The sequence below is a fragment of the Schistocerca gregaria genome, chromosome 9 (genome assembly GCF_023897955.1).
Source record: "Schistocerca gregaria isolate iqSchGreg1 chromosome 9, iqSchGreg1.2, whole genome shotgun sequence".
Classification (NCBI taxonomy): Eukaryota; Metazoa; Arthropoda; class Insecta; order Orthoptera; family Acrididae; genus Schistocerca; species Schistocerca gregaria.
In genome coordinates this window covers 162,436,292-162,451,026 of record NC_064928.1, presented here as the reverse complement: position 1 = coordinate 162,451,026, position 14,735 = coordinate 162,436,292, and the positions used below count along the sequence as shown (strand labels likewise).

At 45.4% G+C, this 14,735-nt stretch overlaps 1 protein-coding gene across 3 annotated transcripts in view; it reads right to left on the bottom strand.

Annotated features, from left to right (window-relative positions):
- The window catches only part of LOC126292143 (peroxidase-like), a 221,567-nt gene that overhangs the window by 187,319 nt on the left and 19,513 nt on the right, over nt 1–14,735 (bottom strand). For all 3 annotated transcript variants that reach the window (XM_049985980.1, XM_049985981.1, XM_049985982.1), the window contains exon 2: nt 278–411. In XM_049985980.1, the coding sequence (XP_049841937.1) occupies nt 278–410 (133 nt within the window). In that variant the 5' untranslated portion in view covers nt 411. The remainder of the gene's footprint in view (nt 1–277; nt 412–14,735) is intronic.

The window sequence follows — 14,735 nt, the reverse complement described above, 5'->3', positions numbered from 1 at the left end:
TGCCGACATTGTGCATGCTCTGTTGCCTGTGTCTATGTGCCTGTGGTTCTGTCAGTGTGATCATGTGATGTATCTGACCCCAGGAATGTGTCAATGAAGTTTCCCCTTCCTGGGACAATGAATTCACGGTGTTCTTATTTCAATTTCCAGGAGTGTACTATGACGAAATGTGCCCAATGAAATGCATTCTGTTAGGTCACTAGACAAATCATCAGAGTCTCTCAGTGAACAATAGCAGATGACTCCTTGTTTCCTTAGTACTACAAGGCCTACTCACTCCTGGTAAGGCGCAGCTGGCATGGTTTGCCCTCAAATATGGAGAGTGGCACCACATTGGGCCCACACCCATCCCCCACGACGGCAGCCGGCTGCGTGCACAGCGCCAACAGCGTTATACACACTACCAGCATGCTGCAGGAACACAAATACAGCACACTGTGAGTCACTATCTGCCAAATCAAGTGGTAGGTTAGTTAGTAAGCTAACTAGTAGATAAGTTAGTAGGTTAGTTAGTTGGTAGCGGGGCTAGTTGCTTAGTGTTTAGCTAGTTAATAGGTTAGTTAGGCCATTAATTACTAGGTTGGTTAGTTGGTCAGTTACTAGGCTAGTGGCAAGTTAGTTAGAACCTTTGTGAGTTGGCTGGCTGGTTAGTTAGTTGGTTGCATGTCTTGTGAAACATGGCACAATTTTCTATGGTGTGGAGCACATCATTGGGTTTACAAGTAATATACATTTTCTCTGAGAAAACACGTACATGTTGGTCCTTTAAATATCTTGATTTTTGCTTTAATTGTAATCTGCTAGACAGTTTAATAATTAGAGTAATTTAAAAACTGAACTACTGAGTACTGATGTTACGCAATACTATTTGTTTTATACTTTGTTGAGAATCAGCTGTTAGTTTTTTACACCTTCCTCACACAACGAAAAACTCAAGCATAGATATACAGGGCGTAACAGGTAAAAGTGCAGATTTTTTATATTTGTTACCCTAATATGTACATATATCAGTATGTTGTTTTTTTTTCTGTGACGAACAGTCATCCCACAAACACGTCACATAGTTTACTACCTAATGTTTTCTGTTTGGACTATACCCGTCGGTATAGACTACCTGTTTTGCGTCCGCGCATACACACTTCAACACCTCACTTGCTGGCCAGGGGAAAATATTCATCGACTTGCTCTTGCCACTCGTACTTGCAGGTATAAACCAACCTAAATGCTAATAGCCACAATTATTTGTCTGCAAACGAGGTAAATACTGATTTAATTTTGTTCGGAACTCCGTCCTCAGTCACCAATAGAAATATCAATATTTATACCTTTCACACCATCTGTAGCTGTAAAAGGTCACATATCTTTGCAAAAGCTATCGTTTTGTATCTACAAGCTGTCGCTGATGTTCTGTGAACTATCTGTCTAGTCTCGTTATCTGAGGTTTGCCTAAAAAGCAAAAACCACGTCACAACGAATTATGAATAAATGTTATCACGGGACATTAATACTTTGTATTTCAGTTTTTAATATTTCTATGGTCCTGTAAGTATCGACGGAATACTCCATAAACGTAATAAACGTACCACCCCACTCCCAAACACTCGCATTACATTAAGAAACTCTTCTACGTAGCAGAAGAGGTTGTAGAACGATATAATTTGTTTATTTTTAAAATTGTCTTCGTTGTCTGCCAGCACTTTTAATTCAGATTGGGAGGTGCTTACATATTTTTATGGTTGGATATTTTGCTTCTTTCTGCACCAGAAAAAAATTTAGGTGGTGAATAAGGGAGAATATTATTGCTCCTAGAGCTTTATTTATGAATATTGGGGTGTACTATTATTTCCAAATTTTCAGTCATTCTTCACAGTAACCTCCGTAAGAGATTAAACATATAGCGAGGCTGTTGCTACTATGCTTTGTTTTCTATTCCGGACACCATCCTTACAGCAGTTTTCTTTGCAATGGGTACATTCTCTGTGTGTGTGTGTGTGTGTGTGTGTGTGTGTGTGTGTGTGTGTGTGTGAATTTGTCTGATAAAAGTAGTCCACGTGGTGTTAATGAATTGGAAGTATGCATACTAAATACGTCAAAATAAGTTTTGTATCCACCCAGTTCCCAGAATTCCTGAAGATAGATGTTGACTATGGATATTGTATCACAAACATAGTCCCTTTGACTGTTCAGAGATGGCACTAAACCTGCCCAAAGATGTAAACAACCATGCACGAGCAGTGCTTATTAGACGGAGGGGGTCCGACAGCCGATCAGTACCAGGCATTCCACCAGGAAGGAGGTAAAGGCTCGCGTTGTCTGTAGTTCAACCATGCCTAGACGGTAAATACCGCCGTTCGATGGCGGCCGCATTGTTATTCTGTGCTAGGAAGGGCGCTCAACAAGGGAAGTGTCCGGGCGTCTCGGAGTGAACGAAAGTGATATTGTTTGGACATAGAGGAGAAACAGGGAGACAGGAACTGTCGATGACATGCCTCGCTCAGGCCGCTCAAGGGCAACTACTGCCGTGGATGACCGCTGCCTACGGATTACAGCTCGGGGGAGCCCTGACAGCAACTCCACCATGTTGAATAATGCTTTTCGTACAGCCACAGGACGTCGTGTAACGACTCAAACTGTGTGCAATAGGCTGCATGATGCACAACTTCACTCCTGGCGAGTCCCATCTTTGCAACCAGGACACCATGCAGCGCGGTACAGATGGGCGTAACAACATGCCGAATGGACCGCTCAGGATTGGCATCACGTGTTCTTTTTGGCGATGAGTGTCGCATATGCTTTCAATCAGTCGATCTTCATAGAAGCGTTTGGAGGCTACTCGATCAGGCTGAACACCTTAGATACGTTGTCCAGCGAGTGCAGGAAGGTGGAAGTTTCCTGCTGTTTTGGGGTGGCATTATGTGGGGCCGACGTACGCCGCTGGTGGTCATGGAAGGCAGCCATAACGGCTGTACGATACGTGAATGCCATCCTCCGACGGATAGTGCAATCATAACGGCAGCGTATTGGCGCAGCGTCCGTCTTCATGGACGACAATTCGCGCCCCCATCGTGCACATCTTGTGAATGACTTCCTTCAGACATAAACCCTATCGAACATACCTGGGATAGATTGAAAAGGGCTGTTTATGGATGACGTGACCCACCAGTCACTTTGAGGGATCTACGCCGAATCGCCGTAGAGGATTGGGATAATCTGGACCAACAGTGCCTTGATGAACTTGTGGATGCCACGACGAATACAGGTTTGCATCAATGCAAAAGGTCGAGCTACTAGCTGTTAGAGATACCAGTGTGTACAGCAATCTGGACCACCACCTCTGAAAGTCTCGCTGTATATTGGTACAACATACAATGTGTGGTTTTCATGAGCAATAAAAAGGACCGAAATGATGTTTATGTTTATCTCCATTCCAGTTTTCTGTCAGGTTCCGGAACTCTCGGAACCGAGATGATGCAAAACTTTTTTTGATGTGTGTAAATCAAATTCTTGATACGTTCAGCGCCAAACGAGCAATTACACGTACAGCTAATTGAAGAGTTTGGGAAGATCTGTGAAACGTGATATTCATTTCAATTTCTTATCAACAGTAACACTCAAGATTTTCAGAATCAGTTTTACTTTGTTCATAAATGTAGCAGGCCGCTGTGACCGAGTGGTTCTATGCGCTTCAGTCCGGAACTGCGCTGCTGCTACGGTCTCAGGTTCGAATTCTTCCTCGATCATGGATGTGTGTGATGTCCTTAGGTTAGTTAGGTTTAAGTAGTACTAAGTCTAGGGGACTAATTACCTCAGATGTTAAGTCCCATATTTCTTAGAGCCATTTGCACCATTTTCATAAATGTATGAGTTATTTTCTTCCTATCTTAAGTTATAGATCATCTGCTGAGAACCGAACTAAAAGTTTCATTTAGTGTTTCCTCTGCAGATACACAGCCATTGGGCTTGATTGTTGTTGTAATCTTCTGTCCCAAGACTGACGCAGTTCTCCACACTGATCGATCCTGTGCAAGCCTCTTCAGCTCTGCATAGCTACTGCAAGACACGCCCATTTGAACCTACTTACTGTACTCAAGCCCTGCTCTCTCTCTACTTTTATACCCCCAACCATACACACACACACACACAAACTTCCTTTCAGTACCAAACTGACAGACCTTGATGCCTCAGGATATGAGCTACCATCCAATCCCATCTTTTAGTCATGTTATGCCATAAATTTCTTTTTCCCCCATTCACTTCAGCACCTCCTCATCTGTTACTACGCTGGCATCCTAAATTAAATCAAATAATATTAAAGTAGAAACACTGCAAAGAATTCAGAATGTAAACAACTACAACATGCGTAGAGGTAGACAAAAATCTTAATCGTTTTTGCCAACTTAACGGATTTGCACGCACATTTCGACAGCTGGTTAATGTGCTCGTTATGGAGTGTGACCCCCTCTGGTAGCAATACGGGCCTAACTACGAATGCTATCAGTCTCATGTTGAAGCAATAACGCACATTCTTCCTGCAGAGCTGCTCACAGGTTGGTGGATGCTGACGTGATGCAACTCATCTCCCTAGTGAATCCCAGACAAGGTCTATGGGATTCAAATTGGGAGAGCGAGCTGCCCACGCCATGAGTGCAATATCTTCCGTGTCCAAGAAAACATCAACCACCTGTGCTCTATGAGGTCGAGTATAATCGTCTATCAATACGAAGTCTGGGCCCACAGCACCTCGCAACAACCGCAAATGAGGTCCCAAGATCTCATCACGATATCTGACCGCAGTTAAACCTTACCAATTAACCCATACAATTTCTTGAATAGAGGTTCGAGTGATAAACACGATCCCTATGTACACCGTCAGGGATCCTCCTTGATATCGGTGTTTTTCCACAGTGTTTGGGTCCCGAAATCGCGTTCCACGTTCCCTGCAGTTGCGAATCCATCGAGAATCAGTCTCCAAACTAAATCGGCACTCGTCTGCGGAAACAACATTTGTCAACTGTTGGACCGCTCCACTCTAGACATTCCCTTCTGCGAAAACGCGTCAGAGGTAGACATACAGCAGGTCTTCGACAAGAGAGGCCACTCTCCAAAGCCTTCTGTATATCGTTTCCTCTATACAACACGTCCAGTGGATGCTGCGAGCTCACATGCCCGTTGCCAAGGAGTACTAAGGCGGTACTGCTGTTCTTACAGCCAAATGATGGCCCTTTCTTCTGATGTCACACAAGTGTTCGGCCCTATCTGGTCTTCGAGATACAGTTTTGGTCGCCTATAAACTGTCGCCGCATCCGAGAAACAACAGAACGATTCACACTACGCTATGGGGCCGCATCAGTTTGCGACTGTCTTGCTTCCGTTCTCTCTATGGCTCTCCACCACAGAGAATTTGGTAGGCATCTTCTCTGCGTCATACTGCACCATTTGTGACTGTGTACACAGCGATTGCGGATGTGGGACTATGCGGCAAACGCTACCTCGTTTCACAGATACCCTTATGTCATCGTTAGCATGATTGTCCATTAGGCAGAATGCCATCTTCCGTGTAGAACAAGATCCTACGGACATCTGGTTGACAGTCTATATGATTATGTCATGAATTAGACAAAGGACAGGGAAATAATGGTTTGTTGCTTTAATTTTGGACACCAGTGTAGATCTTCAGCGTTCTTCAATGGAGCCACATATAAAAAATTTCTATTCTCTTCCTGTATGAACTGCTTATCGTCCACGTTTCACTTCCATACAAGATTATACTCTAGATATATATCTTCAGAAAATAGTTCCTAGCATTCAGATTTATATTAGCTTTTAATAAATTCCGATTTTTTAGAAATGCTTTTCTTGCTATTGCCATTATACATTTTATAACCTCCCTCCTTTGGTCATCGTCAGTTATTTAACTGCTTACATAGCAAAATTCATCGACAACTTTTGGCATCTCATTTCTTAATTTAATTTCCTCAGCTTAGCCAGCTTTAATTCGACTGCATTCCATTACCTTCGTATTATTATTGTTGATGTGCATCTTAAGATCTCTTTACAAGACGCTACCCTTTCCGTTCAGTTGCTCTTCCTAGCGCTCTGCTACCTCTGATAGAGTTACATAGCCATTGGCAAATTTCAAAGTTTTCATTTTTTCTCTCTGAATTATAATTCGCATGTCAGTCTTGTCTTTGATTTTCTTTACTACTTGTTTAGTGTACAGATCTAGTAACATCAGAGGTAGGCTAAACCCTGTCTAACTAAACAACTTCTATCCTTTCATGTCCTTTGACTCTTATAAATCCAGTCTTGATTTTATAAGGTTGTAAATAACCGTACACTCCCTATATTTTACCACTGCTAGCTTCAATATTGCAAAGACTTTACTTGAGTGAACGTTGCCAAAGCTTTTTTATAAATATACATATCCTGTATATGTATGTTTGCGTTTCTTTAATCTACCTTCTTCTAGAATAAGTTGTATTGTCAGTACTGCATCACTTGTTCCCACATATCTCTGGAACCTGCACTGATCTTCCAAGAGTTTGGCTTCTACTTGTTTCAATATTCTTCTTGATTATGGTGCTTGAATCATGAGAAAAGAGCACTATTTCTGCTTTGTTACAACAAGATGGAAGATCATTCACTTACAACAAGAACAAAACAGTACCAATACTGAACCCTGCGGAACACCAGTAGTAATTTGTCCCTGCTCGAAGGAATATTCATCGTAGAGATAATTATGATTATTGCTGACACCATACCACTTGAGACAGACTTGCATGGAGTAGAACCAGATACAGCTGCTATGTTCAGTGGCATTCAGTGGTGTTTTGCGTTAGTAACAGTCTATGTTTATCTGCGGAGCCAACAAAGGAAGGACCGTCTGTTGCATGTGTGAGGCGGCTAATATTCAACTGTTTTGTCAATTTTCCAGCACCAGGAAATAGGAGATACGGATATAGAATTTTACAGTTAGTTTATGATAAAAGGATACGTAGAATTGCAGTTATACTGACCTATGCGTAGAAAACTTTTGCACGATCTCAATAAGTGCTGATATAATCTGCAGATGATGAAGGTAAAATATAGTAGGTCTGGTCAGACTTTACTTGTCGACTTTCATTTCAAGTAATTAACTTCCGTTTGCTGTTTTATGACAGTTCTGTGGGATGGAATCGTTTGTGCGCTCGTGACCTCGTGCTTAGGGCCTGCAGTCTTCGAAATCTGTGGTGGATATTTCACACATCTTGGCTGCTAGCGCACAGCACTACGGTACATTGCACTATGTGCGATACTTCTATAACCACAGAAGAAGTTAAATTTTGTTCATGTTCACATGTATGTAAGTGATAGTGCACCTCGATTCCTGCTGACACGATACCACATAAAACAGAGACCTGCATGGCATATAGCCAGAATCAACTGGCACGCCGAGTGCCACTCTACGGTGTTCACCGATGATTTTCGCTTCAGTTTGTGGCGGTCAGGTCGCGACACCAGCATATCTGTAGATGCCTCGTGCTAAGTTATGATGATGATGATCATGATCATGATGTTTGGTTTGTGGGCGCTCAACTGCGCGGTTATCAGTGCCCGTACAAATTCCCCACTGTTGCTCAGTCCAATCTCGCCACTTTCATGAATGATGATGAAATGATGAGGACAACACAAACACCCAGTTATCACGAGGCAGTTGAAAATCCCTGACTCCGCTGGGATTCGAACCCGTGACTCCGTGCTCTGAAAGCGAGATCGCGACCGCGAGACCACGAGCTACAGACTCGTGCTAAGTCACAGGGAACAATTGTTCTCGAGACACTTTCAAGGAGCGTGGGAAAAATAATGAAACCTACTTTTTTAATCTGCCAAAGTTTTTATTTTTTCAGTCAACAATATTGTCCCCCCCCCCCCCCCCCCATAGTAGTTTTCTTTGTCAACTGAACACCGGCGGAGCCTTTATTCCCGGTCTTGATAGCTGAAAGGCTTCAACTGGTAGGGCCTTGAACGTGTCGGTCACTTCCCAAAACGACGTCCTTTTAACACATATTTCAGTTTATGGAAAATAAAAGTCAGTGATAAGGACTAAGATCAGGTGAATAGGGGTCTGTGGAACAACAGGAATGCCCTTTGAGGTCAAAAATCCCGTGACGGAAGTGGCTGCGTGACATGGGGCGTTGTCGTGATGCAGCATCCACTTGTCTGCAATGTCTGGTCTCACACGATAAACCCTTTTCCTTAGCCTTTCAATGACATCTTTGTAAAACACTTGGTTGATAGTTTATCCTTGAGGAACAATCTGACAAGAGCATGTATACGTTCGACGTTTACGTCTTTTTTGAAGATGAATGGCTCCCTGAGCGGAGGTTCGAGTCCTCCCTCGAGCATGGGTGTGTGTGTTTGTACTTAGGATAATTTAGGTTAAGTAGTGTGTAAGCTTAGGGACTGATGACCTTAGCAGTTAAGTCCCATAAGATTTCATCCACATTTGAACATTTTTTCTGCCTGAGAGAGGTCTTCCAAATATGTTTTGTGCCAGCGAAAAATTGTACTCTTGATAAGGAATGTTTCCCACAGGCCTATTTAAACTTTTCAAGGATCACACTCGTTGATTTTCCAAGTTTAACACAAGACTCCATGGCGCAATGTTGCTTAAAAATTCCGCTCTTCCATTTTCGTAACACGGAACAAAAAAGTAACTTCACTGTTGACGCTCTCATAAATCACGTGATGGATGTACAGAGCGGACACTCGGACTGAACATTTGGAAGAAATGAACAAACTGGTCTACACAAGTAGAGCATCAACTCGTAGAACCGGGGTGTTGGGAGTTATTCGATATGACAACAGGACTGATGTGGTAATGGTTAAAGTTATTCTGAATTGTCGCTATTATGAGGTAAGAGTAGTATACCCTGTTGTCCTATCCTTCATGAGAAGCAACGAAAAAAGCTTGCCAAATTCAGAAGAACGCAAAATCCCCAAGACTGGCTACGTTTCACGGACGCTCAAAATTTAGTGCGGACATCAATGCGAGATGCTTTTAATAGGTTCCACAATGAAACATGGTCTCAAGATATGGTAGAAAACCCAAAGAGTTTCTGGTCGTACCATGGGGAACTAAAAGAAATCCGATAAATTTTGGGTACACGATAAATCACACGAATTTAAGGGCTGTCAATTCGACTAAATACCTAGGAATTACAACTACGAGCAACGTAAATTGTAAAGACCACATAGATGATATTGTGGGGAAGGCAAAACAAAGACTGGTTGGCAGAACACTTAGAAGAGACAAACCCACTAAAGAGACAGCCTACATTACAATTGTCCGTCCTCTGCTGGAATATTGCTAAGCGGTGTGGGATTTTTCACTAGGCGGGATTGACGGAGGACATCGAAAAAGTGTAAAGAAGGGCAGCTCGTTTCGTGTTATCGCGCAATAGGGGTGAGAGTGTCACTGACGTGATATGCGAGTTGGGCTGGCAGTCACTGATACAAAGGCGGTTTTCTTTGCAGCGAGACCTATTTACGAAATTTCAATCACCAACTTTCTCCTCCGAATGCGAAAATACACTCCTGGAAATTAAAATAAGAACACCGTGAATTCATTGTTCCAGGAAGGGGAAACTTTATTGACACACTCCTGGGGTCAGATACATCACATGATTACACTGACAGAACCACAGGCACATAGACACAGGCAACAGAGCATGCACAATGTCGGCACTAGTACAGTGTATATCCACCTTTCGCAGCAATGCAGGCTGCTATTCTCCCATGAAGACGATCGTAGAGATGCTGGATGTAGTCCTGTGGAACGGCTTGCCATGCCATTTCCACCTGCCGCCTCAGTTGGACCAGCGTTCGTGCTGGACGTGCAGACCGCGTGAGACGACGCTTCATCCAGTCCCAAACATGCTCAATGGGGGACAGATCCGGAGATCTTGCTGGCCAGGGTAGTTGACTTACACCTTCTAGAGCACGTTGGGTGGCACGGGATACATGCGGACGAGCAATGTCCTGTTGGAACAGCAAGTTCCCTTGCCGGTCTAGGAATGGTAGAACGATGGGTTCGATGACGGTTTGGATGTACCGTGCACTATTCAGTGTCCCCTCGACGATCACCAGAGGTGTACGGCCAGTGTAGGAGATCGCTCCCCACACCATGATGCCGGGTGTTGGCCCTGTGTGCCTCGGTCGTATGCAGTCCTGATTGTGGCGCTCACCTGCACGGCGCCTAACACGCATACGACCATCATTGGCACCAAGGCTGAAGCGACTCTCATCGCTGAAGACGACACGTCTCCATTCGTCCCTCCATTCACGCCTGTCGCGACACCACTGGAGGCGGGCTGCACGATGTTGGGGCGTGAGCGAAAGACGGCCTAACGGTGTGCGGGACCGTAGCCCAGCTTCATGGAGACGGTTGCGAATGGTCCTCGCCGATACCCCAGGAGCAACAGTGTCCCTAATTTGCTGGGAAGTGGCGGTGCGGTCCCCTACGGCACTGCGTAGGATCCTACGGTCTTGGCGTGCATCCGTGCGTCGCTGTAGTCCGGTCCCAGGTCGACGGGCACGTGCACCTTCCGCCGACCACTGGCGACAACATCGATGTACTGTGGAGACATCACGCCCCACGTGTTGAGCAATTCGGCGGTACTTCCACCCGGCCTCCCGCATGCCTACTATACGCCCTCGCTCAAAGTCCGTCAACTGCACATACGGTTCACGTCCACGCTGTCGCGGCATGCTACCAGTGTTAAAGACTGCGAAGGAGCTCCGTATGCCACGGCAAACTGGCTGACACTGACGGCGGCGGTGAACAAATGCTGCGCAGCTAGCGCCGTTCGACGGCCAACACCGCGGTTCCTGGTGTGTCCGCTGTGCCGTGCGTGTGATCATTGCTTGTACAGCCCTCTCGCAGTGTCCGGAACAAGTATGGTGGGTCTGACACACCGGTGTCAATGTGTTCTTTTTTTCCATTTCCAGGAGTGTATTTTGTTGAAACCCACCTACGTAGGTGAAATAAGAGAAATCAGAGCTCGAACGGAAATCTTTAGGTGTTCCTTTTGCCCATGCACCATTCGACAGTCAAATGGTAGAGAAGTAGTATGAAAATGATTCGATGAACCCTCTGCCAGGCACTTAAGTGCGAATTGTAGAGTAACCATGTAGATGCAGGTATGGATGTAGGAGGGTACCAATTGGCATATTTCAGCAGGATAACATAAGACCTTACATTGCAGTTGACACCACAAACGCCATGAGGTATGTAGGGATACTTGACTGTACTTCCTGGTCCCTTGATCTATCACCTTTTAAGCACGTCTATGATGACTTACACACTCGTGTTCAGAAAAAAAAGCAGAACACCTCCGAACGACTAGAGATACGACATTCATGACAGAACAGTGCATTACTGTGTTCTGAAGAAATGATTAACATTTCAGTCACCTCAGTTCAGCATGTATCTTGTTGCCTAGTAGGCACAGGGTCTGCCTTGGGCCCTGATAACTTGTTCCATGCATGAAAGCATCGAGGCACACAAAGCGCGAATGGCATTGTGTGGTATGACCATCCATGCTGCGTTCCAAAGTTCATCTGTGGTGGTTGTCATTAGATCACATCGTTACACCCATTGCTTCACCATATCCTCCACATTTTCGATTGGCGACAAGTCTGGTGACCTGGCGGTCGGAACAAAAGGCTGGCATCCTGTGACACCAAGAAGACACGTGTTCATGCAGCAACATATGGTACTGCATTGTCTTGCTGAAAAATGGCGTCTGGGATATTGTGCAGAAAGTGTACGGCTACAGGTCGCAGGGTGTCGTTCACATAGCGCACACCGATAGTGTCCTGGGCAATACCAACTGTGATTTGTGGTAGTACCCAGAAGCAATCCACACTATAAGGCCTTAAGGTGGCGCTGTATGTCTTGTGAGAATGCAGTCACTGTGATGCTGTTCTCCCTGTTCGAGGTGAACCAAAATGTGGTCACCATTTTCAAACAATCAGGACCTGGATTCGTCCGAAAACATCATGTGATGCCATTCCTGTCCCCAGTGACGTCGTTTCATACACCATTGCCGTCTAGCATGTTTGTGCACGTTTGTCAAAGGTGTGCGGAGAAGTGGACAAAGCGCACATAACCCCTGCCATAATAAACGGCGACGGACTGTCACCCATGCTAGTGTACGATGTATTACAATGTTCCACTATTGTGCCAGGGCCGAACGGGACGCAGATCTGTATTGCAATGCCATTTGGATGAGGTATTGATCTTCTTGGAGGGAGGGGGGAACGAGCGACCTATCTCGACGTGTTCTGCGACATTCCGTGAATCAGAAGCACACCAGTTGGACTGTCAAAACACTTCGTCCCACACAAGCAGCAATTTTCCGGATGGGTGCATCGCATTTTCTCATACCAATAACGCGCCCTCTTTCAAAGTCACTGATTTGACAGTACTGTTCTCGCATACGTCTCCGAGGCATCGTGCACATCTGCTCAAATCACACTGATCCATTACTTTCGGTTTATAGAGACAACGAGAGCCTCAGGCAAATGTCACCGGTAGGTGGCGTTGCGCCGCGATATCGGTATTGTCCTTGAACCCGCCGGCCGACGTGGTTCAAATGGTAATCATTTCTACGAAACATACTAATGTACATGTCCTGCTAATTTGAACTTTCTATCTCTAGTCGTTTTTCTGAACATTGGTGTACCCCCATACCAACCTGCAGTAGGCAGTATGAGTTTCAGGTACGGCGAGTAATTCCTCAAGGTGACATTCGAAGGCTGCCTGCTCCTTTCGCGCAATGAATATGAGAGTCTGTAGGTGCCACACCTAATACTGATGAAGTTGAACATTTGTTTTACCCAGACTACCATCAGTAATGTATCGTGTATCGTGTTGAACCTGTGGAAAACGTAACTGCATAAAGTAATAAAGTTCTGCATTCTGGCCATAGGTTGGCCAGTTAGGCCTGTTCTCTCCCAATGGAGCCAGGGAGCGGTATGGGGGGGCCAGGTGGTCAGCACACTACTCTCCCAGTTTGACCTTGGAACAGCTACTGCTTGCTAAAGTAGCTCCTCAGTTTGCCTGACGTTCCAGTTCTCCCACAAAGAAATAAATCCGTAGCAGTACCGGAAATCGAACCCGGATCGTCCGCATGGCAGTGTAGCCGTGCTAACCACTACAGGTTAGCTACGGAGGCAAACTATCTGCATCAGAGTAGCCTCCAGATTCAGAATCTTTTGGGCGCTCTTCTGCGAACCGTCTCCAGCAGTTCATTACACTGGTGAGTGGAACTATGCCACCTGTATAAAGTCGTTCTTATAGAACAGAAAGGTAATACGAGGGTAATCCCAAAAGTAAGGTCTCCTATTTTTTTCTAAGTACATAGACCTGTTTATTTCTGTAATGGTTTACATCAGTCTACAGCTTGAACATTTATCTACTTTTCGACATAGTCACCATTTCCGTCGATCCATTTTTGTAGACGCTGTGGCAGTTGTTGTACGCCCATGTCATACCAGCTCGCCGCCATGCTGTTCAGAAAGTTATGAACCTCTTCTTTCACCTCGTCGTCGGAGCTGAATCGCTTTCCGGCCAAATGTTCTTTTAACCTAGGGAACAGGTGATAGTCATTTGGCGCCAAGTCAGGACTACAGTGTGGGTGGCTGATTATGTCCACTGAAACTGTTGCAGGAGAGCAACGGCTTGCCGAGCGATGTGTGGGCGAACATTGTCATGGAGAATGTGTACGTACGCCCTTGCTCGACATTCCTGTTCTCCGGTTCTGAATTGCCCGTTTGAGTTTTTCAGAGTCTTGGAATATCTGTCAGCCCAGTGGGCATAAATTCGACCAACAATACCCCTTTCCGATCCCAAAAAACGGTTGTCATGACTTTACCTGCAGACTGGCTCTGAGCACTATGGGACTTAACATCTGAGGTCATCAGTCCCTAGAACTTAGAACTACTTAAACCTAACTAACTTAAGGACATCACACACATCCATGCCCGAGGCAGGATTCGAACCTGCGACCGTAGTGGATGCGCGGTTCCAGACTGAAACGCTTAGAACCGCTCGGTCACACAGGCAGGCTATGGCGAAGAAGGATGCCGCCACTGGCGTGGTTGTTGCTTGGCCTCAGGTGTAAAGTGGTATGCTCAGGTTTAGTCACCCGTGACAATTGAAGTCCAAAAAGCTGTCCTGTTCGGCTGCAAGGCGGTAAAGAAATGCGCGGGAAGCATCAACTCGTTGCCGCATGTGGTCCTCAGTCAACATGCGTGGCACCCATCTTGCGGACACCCTCCGGTAGTTCAATGTTTCCGTTAAAATTCTGTGAACGGTGCTTCAGGAAACCTCATGAACCAACGAGCAGAGATCATCCAGGGTGATCCGCGATCTTCATGCATGCTTTGGTCAACCTTCAACACTGTCTCCTCAGAAACTGTCTCCTGCTCCTTTGTTCGTCGTAAATTTGAGTCCGACCAGCTGCAAACTCTCTACACCACTTGCGACCATTTTTGACATCCATCCACGACTTACCATACACTTCCATCAATTGGCTATGGGTTTTGATCGGCGCAGTGCCCTTTGCGTTCAAAAACCGAATAACTGCGCGCAATTCGCACTTGGCGGTAACATCCAACGGGAGCTCCAGTCTCAACGTCTGCCATGCCAAGACTGAGCGCTTCAGCGCGGCATGCGCATGTTTACAAAT